Source organism: Perkinsus marinus, assembly GCF_000006405.1.
Source record: "Perkinsus marinus ATCC 50983 genomic scaffold scf_1104296959768, whole genome shotgun sequence".
Classification (NCBI taxonomy): Eukaryota; Perkinsozoa; order Perkinsida; family Perkinsidae; genus Perkinsus; species Perkinsus marinus.
Window position 1 is genome coordinate 334,901 of NW_003206281.1, and position 12,246 is coordinate 347,146.

The following is a 12,246-nucleotide window of genomic DNA, read 5'->3' on the forward strand; positions in this document are numbered from 1 at the left end:
CAGGAGTTCCTATACAGTGTGGAGTAGGAATATATGTAATCGCTTCCTCAGCTGCTGAGCTCAGGAGTATCCTATACAGTGTTGGAGTAGGAATATATGTAATCGCTTTCCTCAGCTGCTGAGCTCAGGAGTTTCCTATACAGTGTTGGAGTAGGAATATATGTAATCGCTTTCCTCAGCTGTTGAGCTCAGGAGTATCCTATACAGTGTTGGAGTAGGAATATATGTAATCGCTTTCCTCAGCTGCTGAGCTCAGGAGTTTCCTATACAGTGTTGGAGTAGTAGGAATATATGTAATCGCTTTCCTCATCATCAGCTGCTGAGCTCAGGAGTTTCCTATACAGTGTTGGAGTAGTAGGAATATATGTAATCGCTTTCCTCATCATCAGCTGCTGAGCTCAGGAGTATCCAAAACTAATACGAATATCGAGTACAAGAATCAATGAAAATGAGGCGAGAAACTTCACTATATATTATCCCTGTTTTCAGCTTACCATAAATATGCAACCATCGCAATCTGCATATTCGTCGCACATGTTTGCGTTTCGGAAAACGCCGTGAATCTGCCACGGGGAAAAATGCAATGAAAATTTTTTTTACACAAATAATAGCTCACTTTTCTACGAGGTTATTCATTGCGATTTCTCTAGATCTCCATCTGTGTACCGGAGGAAGCTCAGTAGCGTTCTTCCGAATCTCCAACATGACGTTAAAAAACGCCGCTCTCCCGGGGACTGAAATCAGTAGAGGAATATATGTTTGGTTTTCTCACTATTTTATGAAAAATCACACGATTTTGGGTATAAGTATAAAAAAATCAACGATAATTTCGCCAAAAAAATTTCCTCAAAATTCCCATATTCCTAGCAACACATGTAGTTGACCATGTGCATATATTTCCACACGGACTGAAATCAGTGCGGGAAAATTTTGCTGATTTTTTACTCGATTGTTTTTCACATCACAGCCGTAACAACGGCTATGAACATATGTTGTGATGAAAATACCCGTTTGGGAATTTTTGCAATAACATAATTTTGCATATAAAATCTCACCTAAGCATATTTGCACTAAAGTGAAAACTGCTATCCAAATCTTGAACTTCAACGTTTCCTCGCCATCACCATCTTTCCCCATACCGACCGTTTCAGGAGCATATAATCTGAGCTCAGGAATTTTCATGGCAAATTTGCACATGGTCAACTACATGTGTTGGTGACAATATTGGAAATTTCGAGAAAATTTCGGAAAATTCTCGTTGGTTTCTGAATTCTCCTACTCTAGTTCGTATATGCTAAGCTCAGCTGAGAAATCAAAAATATATTCCTCCAACACTGGAGTTTCTTCACCCTAGTGATATGAAAATATATTTCACGACTACTGCATATCACCGCGAATATCGCGTTTTTCACTTCACGTAAAACGGGTAGTCGTGAAATTCCAATGAACAACCAGTCTGCCGAAAAATGCAATGATTGCTTCGCTCCGCCGACAAAAAAATTTGATACTGGCAAACGGAAAATCATTCTTAATTTGCAACATTTTTCAATTTGTTATCAAATCTGGAAGGAGTTTATTTCTCAAAGGCACTTGACACTCTGGACGGAAATTGCGAAGCAAGCGGAGCACATACCGCAACAACAGACACTTCCGCGTTGTGCATGCGTGCAGAATTATTCTGGCTTGACTACGAAGGAGGCCACCAGATAGATCAAACGACTTCTCTATATGCCGAGGTTTCCGTAAAACTTTAATTACGGAAAAATGTCCTACCCGGGGATCGAACCGGGGACCTATGGCAAATTCACTCATCAATCAACAGACGTGGACTGAGTGAGCTCCGCCCCTTCCTCACGAAGGCTTAGTGATAGTAACTATCTCACTAAGTAAAGTTTCATATAAACTGATTATACTTAACTAACTAACTATACTGTTTTTTAACAACATACTATACAAAACTATAAACTGTTTTTTTTCAATTCCTTAAGTTAATAACTCCAACTGCTCATGCATAGTACCAAGTAGTTTTGAGAAGCGGCGTCACTCAGAGTTAGATAACAATGGAGTTTCACGACGACCCGTTTTACGTGAAGTGAAAAACGCGATATTCGCGACGATATGCAGTAGTTTATAAAATGTATTTCTCACTAGTGTTTTTCATATCACTAGGGTGAAGAAACTCCAATGAGAAGAATTTTCCAAATGTGATGACACTTACATGGGAAAAAATATATTTGCCATTAAATAGCATCGCTTTCTAATTTAATGGAGTTTCAGGACTACCCGTTTTACGTGAAGTGGCGTCGCAAAACTCTGCGAAAAAACGCGATATTCGCGGTGATATGCAGTAGTCGTGAAATATGTTTTTCATACCACTGATAAAATAGTACTATATATACATATTAATGATTAGAGACTGTGGTAGATCAGACTAGGCCCTCCCAGGTGCCTGGATGATTTCTTCTATCCATATTACGCGATCGCACTCGCAATGCATGCTAATGAGCTCACTATAAAGCTGAGTAGAACGTTGTACCTACGGAAAAAGGATTAGTTTATTTTCAATGCAAATTTTATAACTAATTTTGTTATTATTGAAACTCTGTAATGTATCGTATAGTCAGCATAGGAGTTTCACGGGCGGCCCTAGTGATATGAAAAATATATTTCACAACTACTGCATATGACCGCGATCATACCACTTCACGTGAAACGGGGAAAAATTCATGCTATATATGCATGTAATGAATACAATGGAGTTTCACAACCCGTTTTGCGTGAAGTAGCGTAAAACTCGGTGAAAAACTAGGCGATATTCGCGCTACACAGTAGTCCTGAAATATGTTTTTCATATCGCGGGTGAAACTCCAATGTTATCTACATCATTTCCATATAAGCTCAATTACATCAGAAAGCCTGCGGTCAGGCGAGGGTCGATCCTGAGGTGGAGTTCAACCATAGCATCGCCTGGCCGTCTCCGTAAAGGCGGCAAGGGTCCATCTTGGTCCATTGGGAGGTAGGTTGAGGGAGGGGTGGTATGTAGTAACGAAGAACTAATGAGGAGAGAGAATTAATGGTCGAACAAGGAAAATACGGACGATTATGCGCCGGGTAAATGAGCGTTTTAACACGTGTAAAATCGCTCGGAATAATCAGCGCAATTGGAAAAATCTTCATGCTGCGCCCAGCCGTTTCGTCACTGAATCAGTCGAGACCGTCACCATGGAGAACGATGAAAGCCGACGTCTTAGACCGCCTGTCAAGAAAGGTTTCAATCGACTCGTCTCAGTTTGTACGCATAGTAGTATTTATCATTCCTATCGCTCCCATCTATTCACCATGTAATATGTACGATTCTTTACCAATGAATGTTTCTAGTTATGTATGCAATGACGGTAATTGTCATTTCTATCGCTTGTAACAAGGATTACTCTTTATAACGGATAGTTTTAATTGATTTCTCAGTCCGTTTTTAGCGTAGAAATTGTTTATTATTTACGTTATTATTTAGCAATCATTTTTCATCGTAGCAATTGTCACTGTCATCGAAATTTCCAATTTTTGAGTAGATGAACATTACTATTATATATTACTCGTTATACAGAGTATAGCTTCAATCTACTTGTCTTAGTCTGTTTATAATGATAGTAATGGCCATTGCTATGACTTCGATCCTTTCAGTAGTAACCATCATTTCTATCGACTTCAGCTTCTGAATAGATCACCGTCATTATGTGCCATGTATTACTCGTTGTAGAGTGTAGTTCCGGTCGACTTGTTCTGTATGTTATGGTAGCAATTATCGCTTCTCTTGGTTCCAACGTGTGACTATTTACCATGCATTAGTCGTTATATAGGATAGTTTCAACCGAGTTGCCTCGTTATGTATGTAATTATCACTCCCATCGCTTTTCAGCTTTTCAAATGACTGTCGAGTCCAAGTACGACGTAAAAGACGACTCTCCCTCGTCGGTGAAGACCTTAGCGACTCCCAGTAGGTGCTTATTCCGGCGTTTTTATTATTTTCTTCACAGGTTCGGTAGCTGAGGATGACGGCGTTTCGGTGACCACGTCTGACAGGAGTAAGCTCGTTATGTCACTCTACTGAGCTTAGGAGTTTGTATGTAGAGTATTGTAAAAACCATCAAAAATTTTCATCAAAAATTTTATGTTCTCTCGCATGTTCACGTATACGAGGCCGTTGCAAACTCGAGTAGAAATGAATAAAGATCAACAAGAAATTCTCCCAAGAGATCCCTAAATTTTCATGGCTTGTCGATTTGCAGGTACGTCCCAACCGAGAAAGCCGTCACCGAGTAGAGACGGAGATTGCTTTGAACATCACGGAGGTAACCAGGCGGCTGATGATCTACTCGAATAATGTCTTTGCAGTTGTCCCTGTACCGACCCATATGCGTTGTGATAACGTGAGAAAGCGTATGCACAACTTGCTTCAGTTCAAGTAGTCGTTTAACTCCTCATTTCTCACATGTATAATTATAATCCTTCGCATCGCTGGTAGAGCGAAGGAACTATTCTAGTCTATTCTCGGCGCATTTTTGTCAGCGGTGATAATCGTTCAATCATTCTGATGAAGTATATATACAAAGTTCGTCAGTGTGATTCGAATGGTACTCCCAGCGCCTCCACTGTAGTTGCCTCGTTGCCGCTACTATACTGCACTAGTGTTGTCTCGTCGATTCTGGTCATACTGTATGCCGTCGTTACGGGCGCGGCTGCGGTGATAGTCTGTTGAGCATATCTAGATGTTGAGTTTAGTTTCAACTTGAATTTTATTGGAAATGAGGCAATTCTGGTTAATTTTTGTAGAAAGTTGTGGGAGTTTCCACAATATAGTGAGGAAGCTGCTGTGTACGAGTTCAGCTGAGCGAAGCAAACATGTATCCCTCCAACACGAGATGTATTAATCCATGGCTATAAGTAGAACAGACAACAAGAGCAATTCTGAAGTGACTGTAAGAAGATAATATCTGATCGAATCGCCATTTCAATCGCTGTTCGACTGGTTAGGTTAATCGCAGGTATAAATCATACCAACTAAACGAAGCTAAACAGCTATGCCGTCTTAGCGAGTTCTCAGTCCGCTCTTATATCACATTACTCTTACAGTATACCCATATTCCATGGCATCGTCATCAGTACTGTACTGTGCGTGCGTTTTTCTTACGCAAATGCGTGGAAAATTCGATTTCTCCGGCAATACGGCGAATATTCGTACAATCTCTCAGCATAACGGAAGTATCCATATAACAAGTATACACTAGGAGTTTAATCGGCTAAATCGATCTTCCGATCGACTTATTGAGGCGCGTGCTAAAATGACCGTGCGCAGGCGTGCAACTTTCTTAAGCAGCACAACATCACTGGAGCATGGAGAAACAAATAGGATGGGAATTCATGTATCATGCTTTGATATGAACATCTCCACATGTGAGAACACGTTTCAGGCGGTTGTCAACGGATTCTGTGAGCGCCTGTATCTTGGATGAGTCACAGTCTTGGCAGCGGCCTCGATGACATGCCATAGGAAGTCCACGTTAAAAAAGGCTTCCTTATACAATTTCCTGAGAAGAGTTATAACACTCCTCTGAGAGGGATTTGTGATGTATTACTTCTTCAAAATACTCCAGTAATGTTCCACCGGATTCAAGTCCGGTGAGTTGGGTGGCCAGGTCATCAGCTTCTCGCGTCTGAAGCCTTGCTTGTCCAGATAATCCCTCGTGAACTTGCTGGCATGGGACGGAGCATTGTCTTGCATGAGGATCAGATCGCGTTTAGTGGCCCTGGCTTGCTTTCGATACCATCGAAGGAAGTAGCGTGGATCTAACTCGTTGACTTACAGACTGAGAACAACGAGCTCCCTACTCCTGTGAATTCATTTTGACGCCTAGTGTCGTTGTCCTCAGTCTCGGTGTGCGTAGGCGTTCCAGTCATCTTAGCACGAGTAGATTAAATAGAAGAAATAAGTATCCACAACTATCTTACAACAGCTCTCATATCCCCAATGACTAGCACAGCTTGTGCGATGTCTTAGCTAAGATGCCCATGGAAGTAAATAACACAAATGGGGACACAAACACAAATATCAGATCAGATCACTGCAATAACAACACGGTCATTCCCTTGGGCAACAACACCTTGTTTCACTCGAACTGGGCCCACCACTTGGTTAAAATCGGCCTTGGATCAGCCTTTCTATTAGAAAGTTTCTAATTTTTGCAATGTCGCGTAACATCTTGCATCGCGTGTTTTTCGATCCTGTTTCAACCCCAGCAGCTTTAAAAATCTCTTTGCTGGTGCATAGCGGGTTCTTGTTCAGTGCCCGCTTGATATTGGTCCTTTCTCGCGGTGACACTGAAGTTTTGTATGCTACCCCGCCGCGTGTACTTTTCCGAAGGATCATTCGTATAACGAATGATTGTACGATGATCTCGGCCCCATTTCTTCGCGACTTTCAGCGTTTTCATGCCATCAGCAAGCCACTTTACTATCATAGCCTTTTCTTCTTCAGTTAGGAAGTTGTTTTTGGCCATCTGGGTAGCGGACAACAGAACTGCTTAAGGAATTTGCACGCCTGCGCACGGTCATTTTAGCACGCGCCTCAATAAGTCGATCGGGAGTTCGATTTACCCAACCAAACTCCTAGTGTATACTTGTTATATGGATACTTCCATTATGCTGAGAGACTTGTCCTAGGTCTACGAGCAAAAGGGGGCCCAGTGAAGGCAGTAATTTTGTCTCGAGTGGCACTAGGGTTACACGCGACAAGTAGGATCCCTTTTCTTTTACGAAATCACGATGAATGGTGGAAAAAATTGGACGTAACAGATCATCTGCTACGCCCCCAATTTCTCACTATCTGCTGCATTCGGGTTTACTATTGCACCATTCACCATTGCATCTGCTGTAGGTGCAACAAGGGCGCAAGTTGCGCTTTTTAGTAGCCATACTGTAGCCAAAAGTGTGGTAAAATATGCACATGGTCAAGCACATATAATCCTATATAATAACGATATCGTCGTCATTATATCTTGCGTCAAGCCTCCTTTATAATATGAAAACTTCTTACAAAAATCGACCGTTTGCACTTTCATGCTATTTCTCAATTCGAATTGACACGCATTAAATTTTGATTATGCTATTTATCAGCATACAATACACAAAGGAGAACAGGACCGTACAGCTTGGTGATCTATAATATGGCGTTTAGTCACAGGAAGGATTGGTATAGTAACTTGAAGTTTTCTGGGAAGGTTGGAAATTCCCAAGATTAGGTTGTCGCTGAGTTTCGAGGGCAGTTCTCGAGGGATATATCATCGATCACTCAGTTAAGCTCAGGAGTTCTCTCGCAAAATATAGCAATTTGTCTATGAACTTGAATGGTGTTCAGAAACCATTGGTTTCAAACCAATAAGAACCCCCCCCCGGGGGCCCCAGACATCCTTCAAATTTTCATGTTGTCACCGACACATGTAGACTACATGATGTAGTTGACCATGTGGACATTCCCTCATATTGCTTATAACGACTCCTTCATCAAACACAACAAAATACTGAAACTCTCGAGTTTTGTTTTACGAGAACTTACTGGGAAAAATAAAAACCCCCAATGCCCTGTGAAATGTAAAACCTTTAACATCTGGTGCTCTGAAGGTTTCACTTTGATAGAGCGAAGATCGGGTAAGGGGAAGGGATTATTCTCGCACAATGAAGGTGAACCATTATTGAGAGCAAATTCTCATGATGGCTATTGACGAATCGTGATGATACTGAATCTTCCAGCGGATCTAGCGAGACTTGAGCGTCGGAACAAGCATATACTCGAGAATGTTGCATTCACCTGAAGAGGACGATTTCGCGGATGTCATGATGAGTGTCGAAGCTCACCGTGACCGCCAACTCCTCGCTTCAGAAAGAAGTATCCACCTATGCCCCACTTGGATCCCCAAGAATTTTTGAGAATGAAGTAACTGACAACAAGACAAAAATTGCAGCGAACATTTATATTATTCGATCTTACTCTGATCCTTTGTCGGCGCCATATCCAACCGCCACAACAGCGTGATCAGTCTCTCCATTACAGGTTGCTAAAACCCGTAATATTCTGTACACATCAGCATCGGGCGCAAATCTTACTAGACGAATACACTCCGGAACGGTAAAAGCGGAAATTGGGATCCGAGGCATACATGCCGACGGAGACCGGAGCATCCGCCAGCGCTTTCATCAAGCTCTGCTCAGTCTTAGCTAGCAAGTGAACGCCGGTAACCTCGCCAGCCTATAAAAAAGATGATAGTACTGTTGAGTACAAATCTTACCGGGATGCCGTCAGCCTTTTTCTCACTGGAGCGGAAACATGGCTCGTCCCAACCTTTATAAGGGTAGGTTGACTCTTGATCGAGGCCAGCTTGATTTATGTACTCATAAGCAGCCCCCATGTAGCCTCCGATGCAACCGCTAAGATGAGAACAGTGTAAAAGTTTCCCACAGGAAATATACACAAGAGAATGCAATGAGAAAATGCAAGAGAATACGGCATCAATATGCAATGAGAAACACAGGCATGTGGTGCCACTTACTCGTTCCCATATTTGAGACTGCAATCCACAAGCTCCTGCTCGGAGAGTGACAAGAGCTTACCCGTAGCGATGGCATACTGCGCCCCGAGAGCACCTGAAAACTGCAAAGGCACACACATGCATGCCCAAGGGAGTTACCGGTCGTGGAGAAAGCCCAGCTGCTCCCACAGGAACCTTGATTCTTAACTGGGGTTAATACACTCTTATTCCTCCAATCCACCGAAGTTGGGAGCTGTGTAGTGTCAGCTGAAACAAAGAGGCTCAAGCTGGCATGCTCAGCTGGTCCCACCTTCAACAACAAACTCATCATCCCTTCTCGTACTCATCTTCAAAGTGCCGAGCTTCAGAGCGGCGAACTCCTCGTGTGTGAGATCCGCATGCTCATTGACGCCCAGCTTGTAAGACAGATCTGCATAGCTCGACACTCGGCTAATGGCCGATATGATGTTACTCACTTTTAGCGTTGACATGCTCGATGTGATGGAGGTTGGCTTGAAAGATGGCATTCCTTTTGACTTCTTCCTCCTTAGACTCGTAATTTTTACCGAACCTGCAAATCAAAATATCATAATGCAACACGATCTGATTGCCACCTTACTTATGTTGAAAACCCATGAAAGCCAACTCCACAGTTTCCTCATCCAAGCACTTGACCAAAGGTAGGATTGAGAGAAGAACGAATGAGATGATTATGGGCATTTGAGGAGCCGAGCACCGTGATACTGTGCGAGAAGTTCGAGTGCTTCCTGAGGGGGAGACTGGTATTGTCCAACGCTTGGCTAAGCCGAAAAACGTATTCTCGGAATTGTACGCATGCGATATGGTCCAAAGGAGCACGTTCGTATTGTACGCATGGGATATGGCCCGAAGGAGCACGCTCGTATTGTACGCATGCGATATGGTTCAAAGGAGAAAGACTGACTACCGTTTGAGTAGAATATGAGGCATATTGAGCATTTCCATTCGCTCATTACACCTTTTGAAGGGTAATATTTGCATACTGTCGATGGTTGAGTGGCAGATATGAAGATGCGGCTTCAACATAACGCCTACGTACAACTATTCCGTGTACTTGTCTCCACGCACCTATCATGTACAAGTAACTGATCAGGATCGTGTTCGTACTTTTGCTATGTGAATGGAAGCTGACCATCATCGTTATTTGTTTCTCTGATGAGCGTCTCTTTTTCTCTTGTTGTGTTCTGCTAGACCATCTCATTATGTAGCCTAGCCTAGCGCCACTATAGCCTTCCATTAATGTGTATAAATGGAGAAGTCTCTTGGACAGTCACTCCTTTCGAGGGTAAAGCGCCGACCCTCAACACCCCCCGATGGTTTTCTCCGAAGTCGTAAGCGACTTGATCAATATATCAAGGGCGATGAGTCTTCTTGGCAGCGATAGTGACATACTTCAGGTCCGCTTGACACCGGAGAGGATGACATCGACCACATGGCGTGTTAACGCTTCTAACGTGGAACGCCTGAGCCGGCAAATACACAAACTCGATACACGTAAGGTGCGCAGTGTTGGAAGATATATGTCCGCTTTTCTCAGTGGTGCTCAGGAGTTTTCTCGCTAATTACACGAATTCGGGTGAGGGTGTACAGGAATCAATAACAATTTTCCAAAAAAAATCTCGCAGTTTTCATATTGTCACCAACAAATGTAGTTGACCATGTGCATTTTTCACGCACTGGAGGTGCGCGTAATACTCCACGCGCCGTAAGACAAGTTGTCTTAGACAACTATGTCAGTGCGAAAGAAAAGGGCGAAATAACTTGTTAGTTATGTATTCTAATGTGTAATGGAGATGTTAAAACATTACCGACAGTAACACGAAAGTTCAGGAATTCAAATTCACAGTGAGTTTGGCGCAGTGCCTATAAGCGTGACAACGACACTGTCTATTTTGGTCCACCACATATGCCGTTTTGACTCGAAACATTCTATTCATCATGAATATGGGGCCACTGTGAATATTTCTGTCTCGTTCGCTACGATTTAATTTGCAAATGTGAAGAACGTGCGTTTTCTAATCCGGGTTTGATAATAGTGAACAACTTGTTCCTGTAAGAGTCTCGTAAGGTAACCAGGGTCGCCCAAGAACGTGAAGGAAAGCATTCCAAAGGAATAATTTCACACCATAGCAATACCTTTTGTCACCTACATCTTGGTGGTAGTCATGAAATTTATCTTCGTTGAATAGAAGGAGTTTTCACAGAAGTAAACGGCACGTCTCTAAACGAGTTCCTTCATTGGACGAGAGTGAGCTTTTGCTGGTCGAATTTTGTCTTGTATTCTGCCAGTTGCGTAGTCATAGAGGCAATCACGAATTTCAACTGTTACTTTTGAGCGGTTTACAAAAATCGAACATTTGCACTTTCATGCTACGAAAATCTAGTTTCTTTTTCGCATCCGTTCTTTCTCCTATCCTCCTGTAAATTTGGAGAATGTGCGCAGTCTTGGAAGGTTTTCTTATCACATCAAATGTATATATCAATGATCACATTGTTCATGCGATATGTTTCACGATCGTTTCTTACTAATCTTGCAAAACGACGTTTTAAAAACGTCCATTTCCTATGTTTGCAGTCCGAATTGACACGCATCTTTAGACCGTGAAGCGGTCTACAGCGTTGAATTTTGATTATGCCCTTTATCAGCATACAATACACAAAGGAGAACAGGAACGTACAGCTTGATGATCTATAACATGGCGTTTAGTCACAGGAAGGATTGGTATAGTAACTTGAAGTTTTCTGGGAAGGTTCAAAATTCCCAAGATTAGGTTGTCGCTGAGTTCCGACGTTTATGGGCAGTTCTCGAGGGATATATCATAGTTTCACTCAGTTGAGCTTAGCAGTTCTCTCGAAAAGAAAGCAATTTATATACGAATTCGGATAGTACTTAGAAACCAGCAAGGATTCCCCGGGAGGCCCCAGACATCCTTCAAATTTTTATGTTGTCACCGACACATGCAGACACGATGTAGTTGACCATGTGCACATTTCGTCATATTGCTTATAACGACTCCTTCACCAAACACAATCAAATACTGAAACTCTCGAGTTCTGTTTTCCGAGAACTTAATATAATAAATACCTAATAAATATAAGAAAAATAAAAACCCTCAATGACCTGTGATATGTAAAACCTCTAATATCTGGTGTTCCGAAAGTTTGCCTCTGACAGAGCAAAGATCGGGTAAAGGAAAGAGATTGTTCTCGCACAATGAAGGCGAACGATTATTGAGAGCAAATTCTCATGATGCCTATTGACGAATCGTGATGATACTGAATCTTCCAGCGGATCTAGCGAGACTCACAACACACATATACTCGAGAATGTTGCATTCACTTGAAGAGGACGATTTTGCGGATGCCATGATGAGTGTCGAAGCTCACCGTAACCAGAAACTCCTCGCTTTAAATAGAAGTATCCATCTTGGCCACACTCCGGATTCATAAAAAGCGGAGATCGGGATCCGAGGCATACATGGCGATGGAGACCGGAGCATCCGCCAGCGCTTTCATCAAGGCCTGCTCAGTCCGTAATGACATATTGGCTGTAGTCGTCTCGCTCTTGTAGCAAAGCTTGCGAAAACATCCTCCTCATCCGATGATATCGGCTTGTTGTGCATATCGT

The 12,246-nt window shown here is 42.5% G+C and overlaps 4 protein-coding genes across 4 annotated transcripts in view; 1 reads left to right on the plus strand and 3 right to left on the minus strand.

Annotated features, from left to right (window-relative positions):
- Positions 1–705, minus strand: part of Pmar_PMAR026410 (hypothetical protein) — a gene marked incomplete at both ends in the record, with an annotated part of 2,337 nt that extends 1,632 nt beyond the window's left edge. Inside the window, 2 exons of the mRNA XM_002772996.1 lie at positions 495–563; positions 617–705. Of these exons, the coding sequence (XP_002773042.1) occupies positions 495–563; positions 617–705 (158 nt within the window). The remainder of the gene's footprint in view (positions 1–494; positions 564–616) is intronic.
- A 3,219-nt stretch (positions 706–3,924) lies between these two features.
- On the plus strand, positions 3,925–4,466 carry Pmar_PMAR026411 (hypothetical protein; the record flags this gene model as incomplete). The annotated part of the gene is made up of 4 exons (XM_002772997.1): positions 3,925–3,994; positions 4,035–4,082; positions 4,287–4,349; positions 4,393–4,466. The coding sequence occupies 4 exons, from the start codon at positions 3,925–3,927 to the stop codon at positions 4,464–4,466; spliced, it is 255 nt and encodes an 84-aa protein (XP_002773043.1).
- A 998-nt stretch (positions 4,467–5,464) lies between these two features.
- Positions 5,465–5,779, minus strand: Pmar_PMAR026412 (transposable element tc3 transposase, putative; the record flags this gene model as incomplete). Its single annotated transcript, XM_002772998.1, has 2 exons — positions 5,465–5,585; positions 5,634–5,779. The coding sequence occupies 2 exons, from the start codon at positions 5,777–5,779 to the stop codon at positions 5,465–5,467; spliced, it is 267 nt and encodes an 88-aa protein (XP_002773044.1).
- A 2,029-nt stretch (positions 5,780–7,808) lies between these two features.
- On the minus strand, positions 7,809–9,299 carry Pmar_PMAR026413 (cathepsin L, putative; the record flags this gene model as incomplete). The annotated part of the gene is made up of 10 exons (XM_002772999.1): positions 7,809–7,861; positions 7,909–7,991; positions 8,042–8,108; positions 8,158–8,268; positions 8,321–8,478; positions 8,601–8,694; positions 8,739–8,846; positions 8,890–9,009; positions 9,056–9,150; positions 9,199–9,299. The coding sequence occupies 10 exons, from the start codon at positions 9,297–9,299 to the stop codon at positions 7,809–7,811; spliced, it is 990 nt and encodes a 329-aa protein (XP_002773045.1).
- Positions 9,300–12,246: the final 2,947 nt, after the last annotated feature.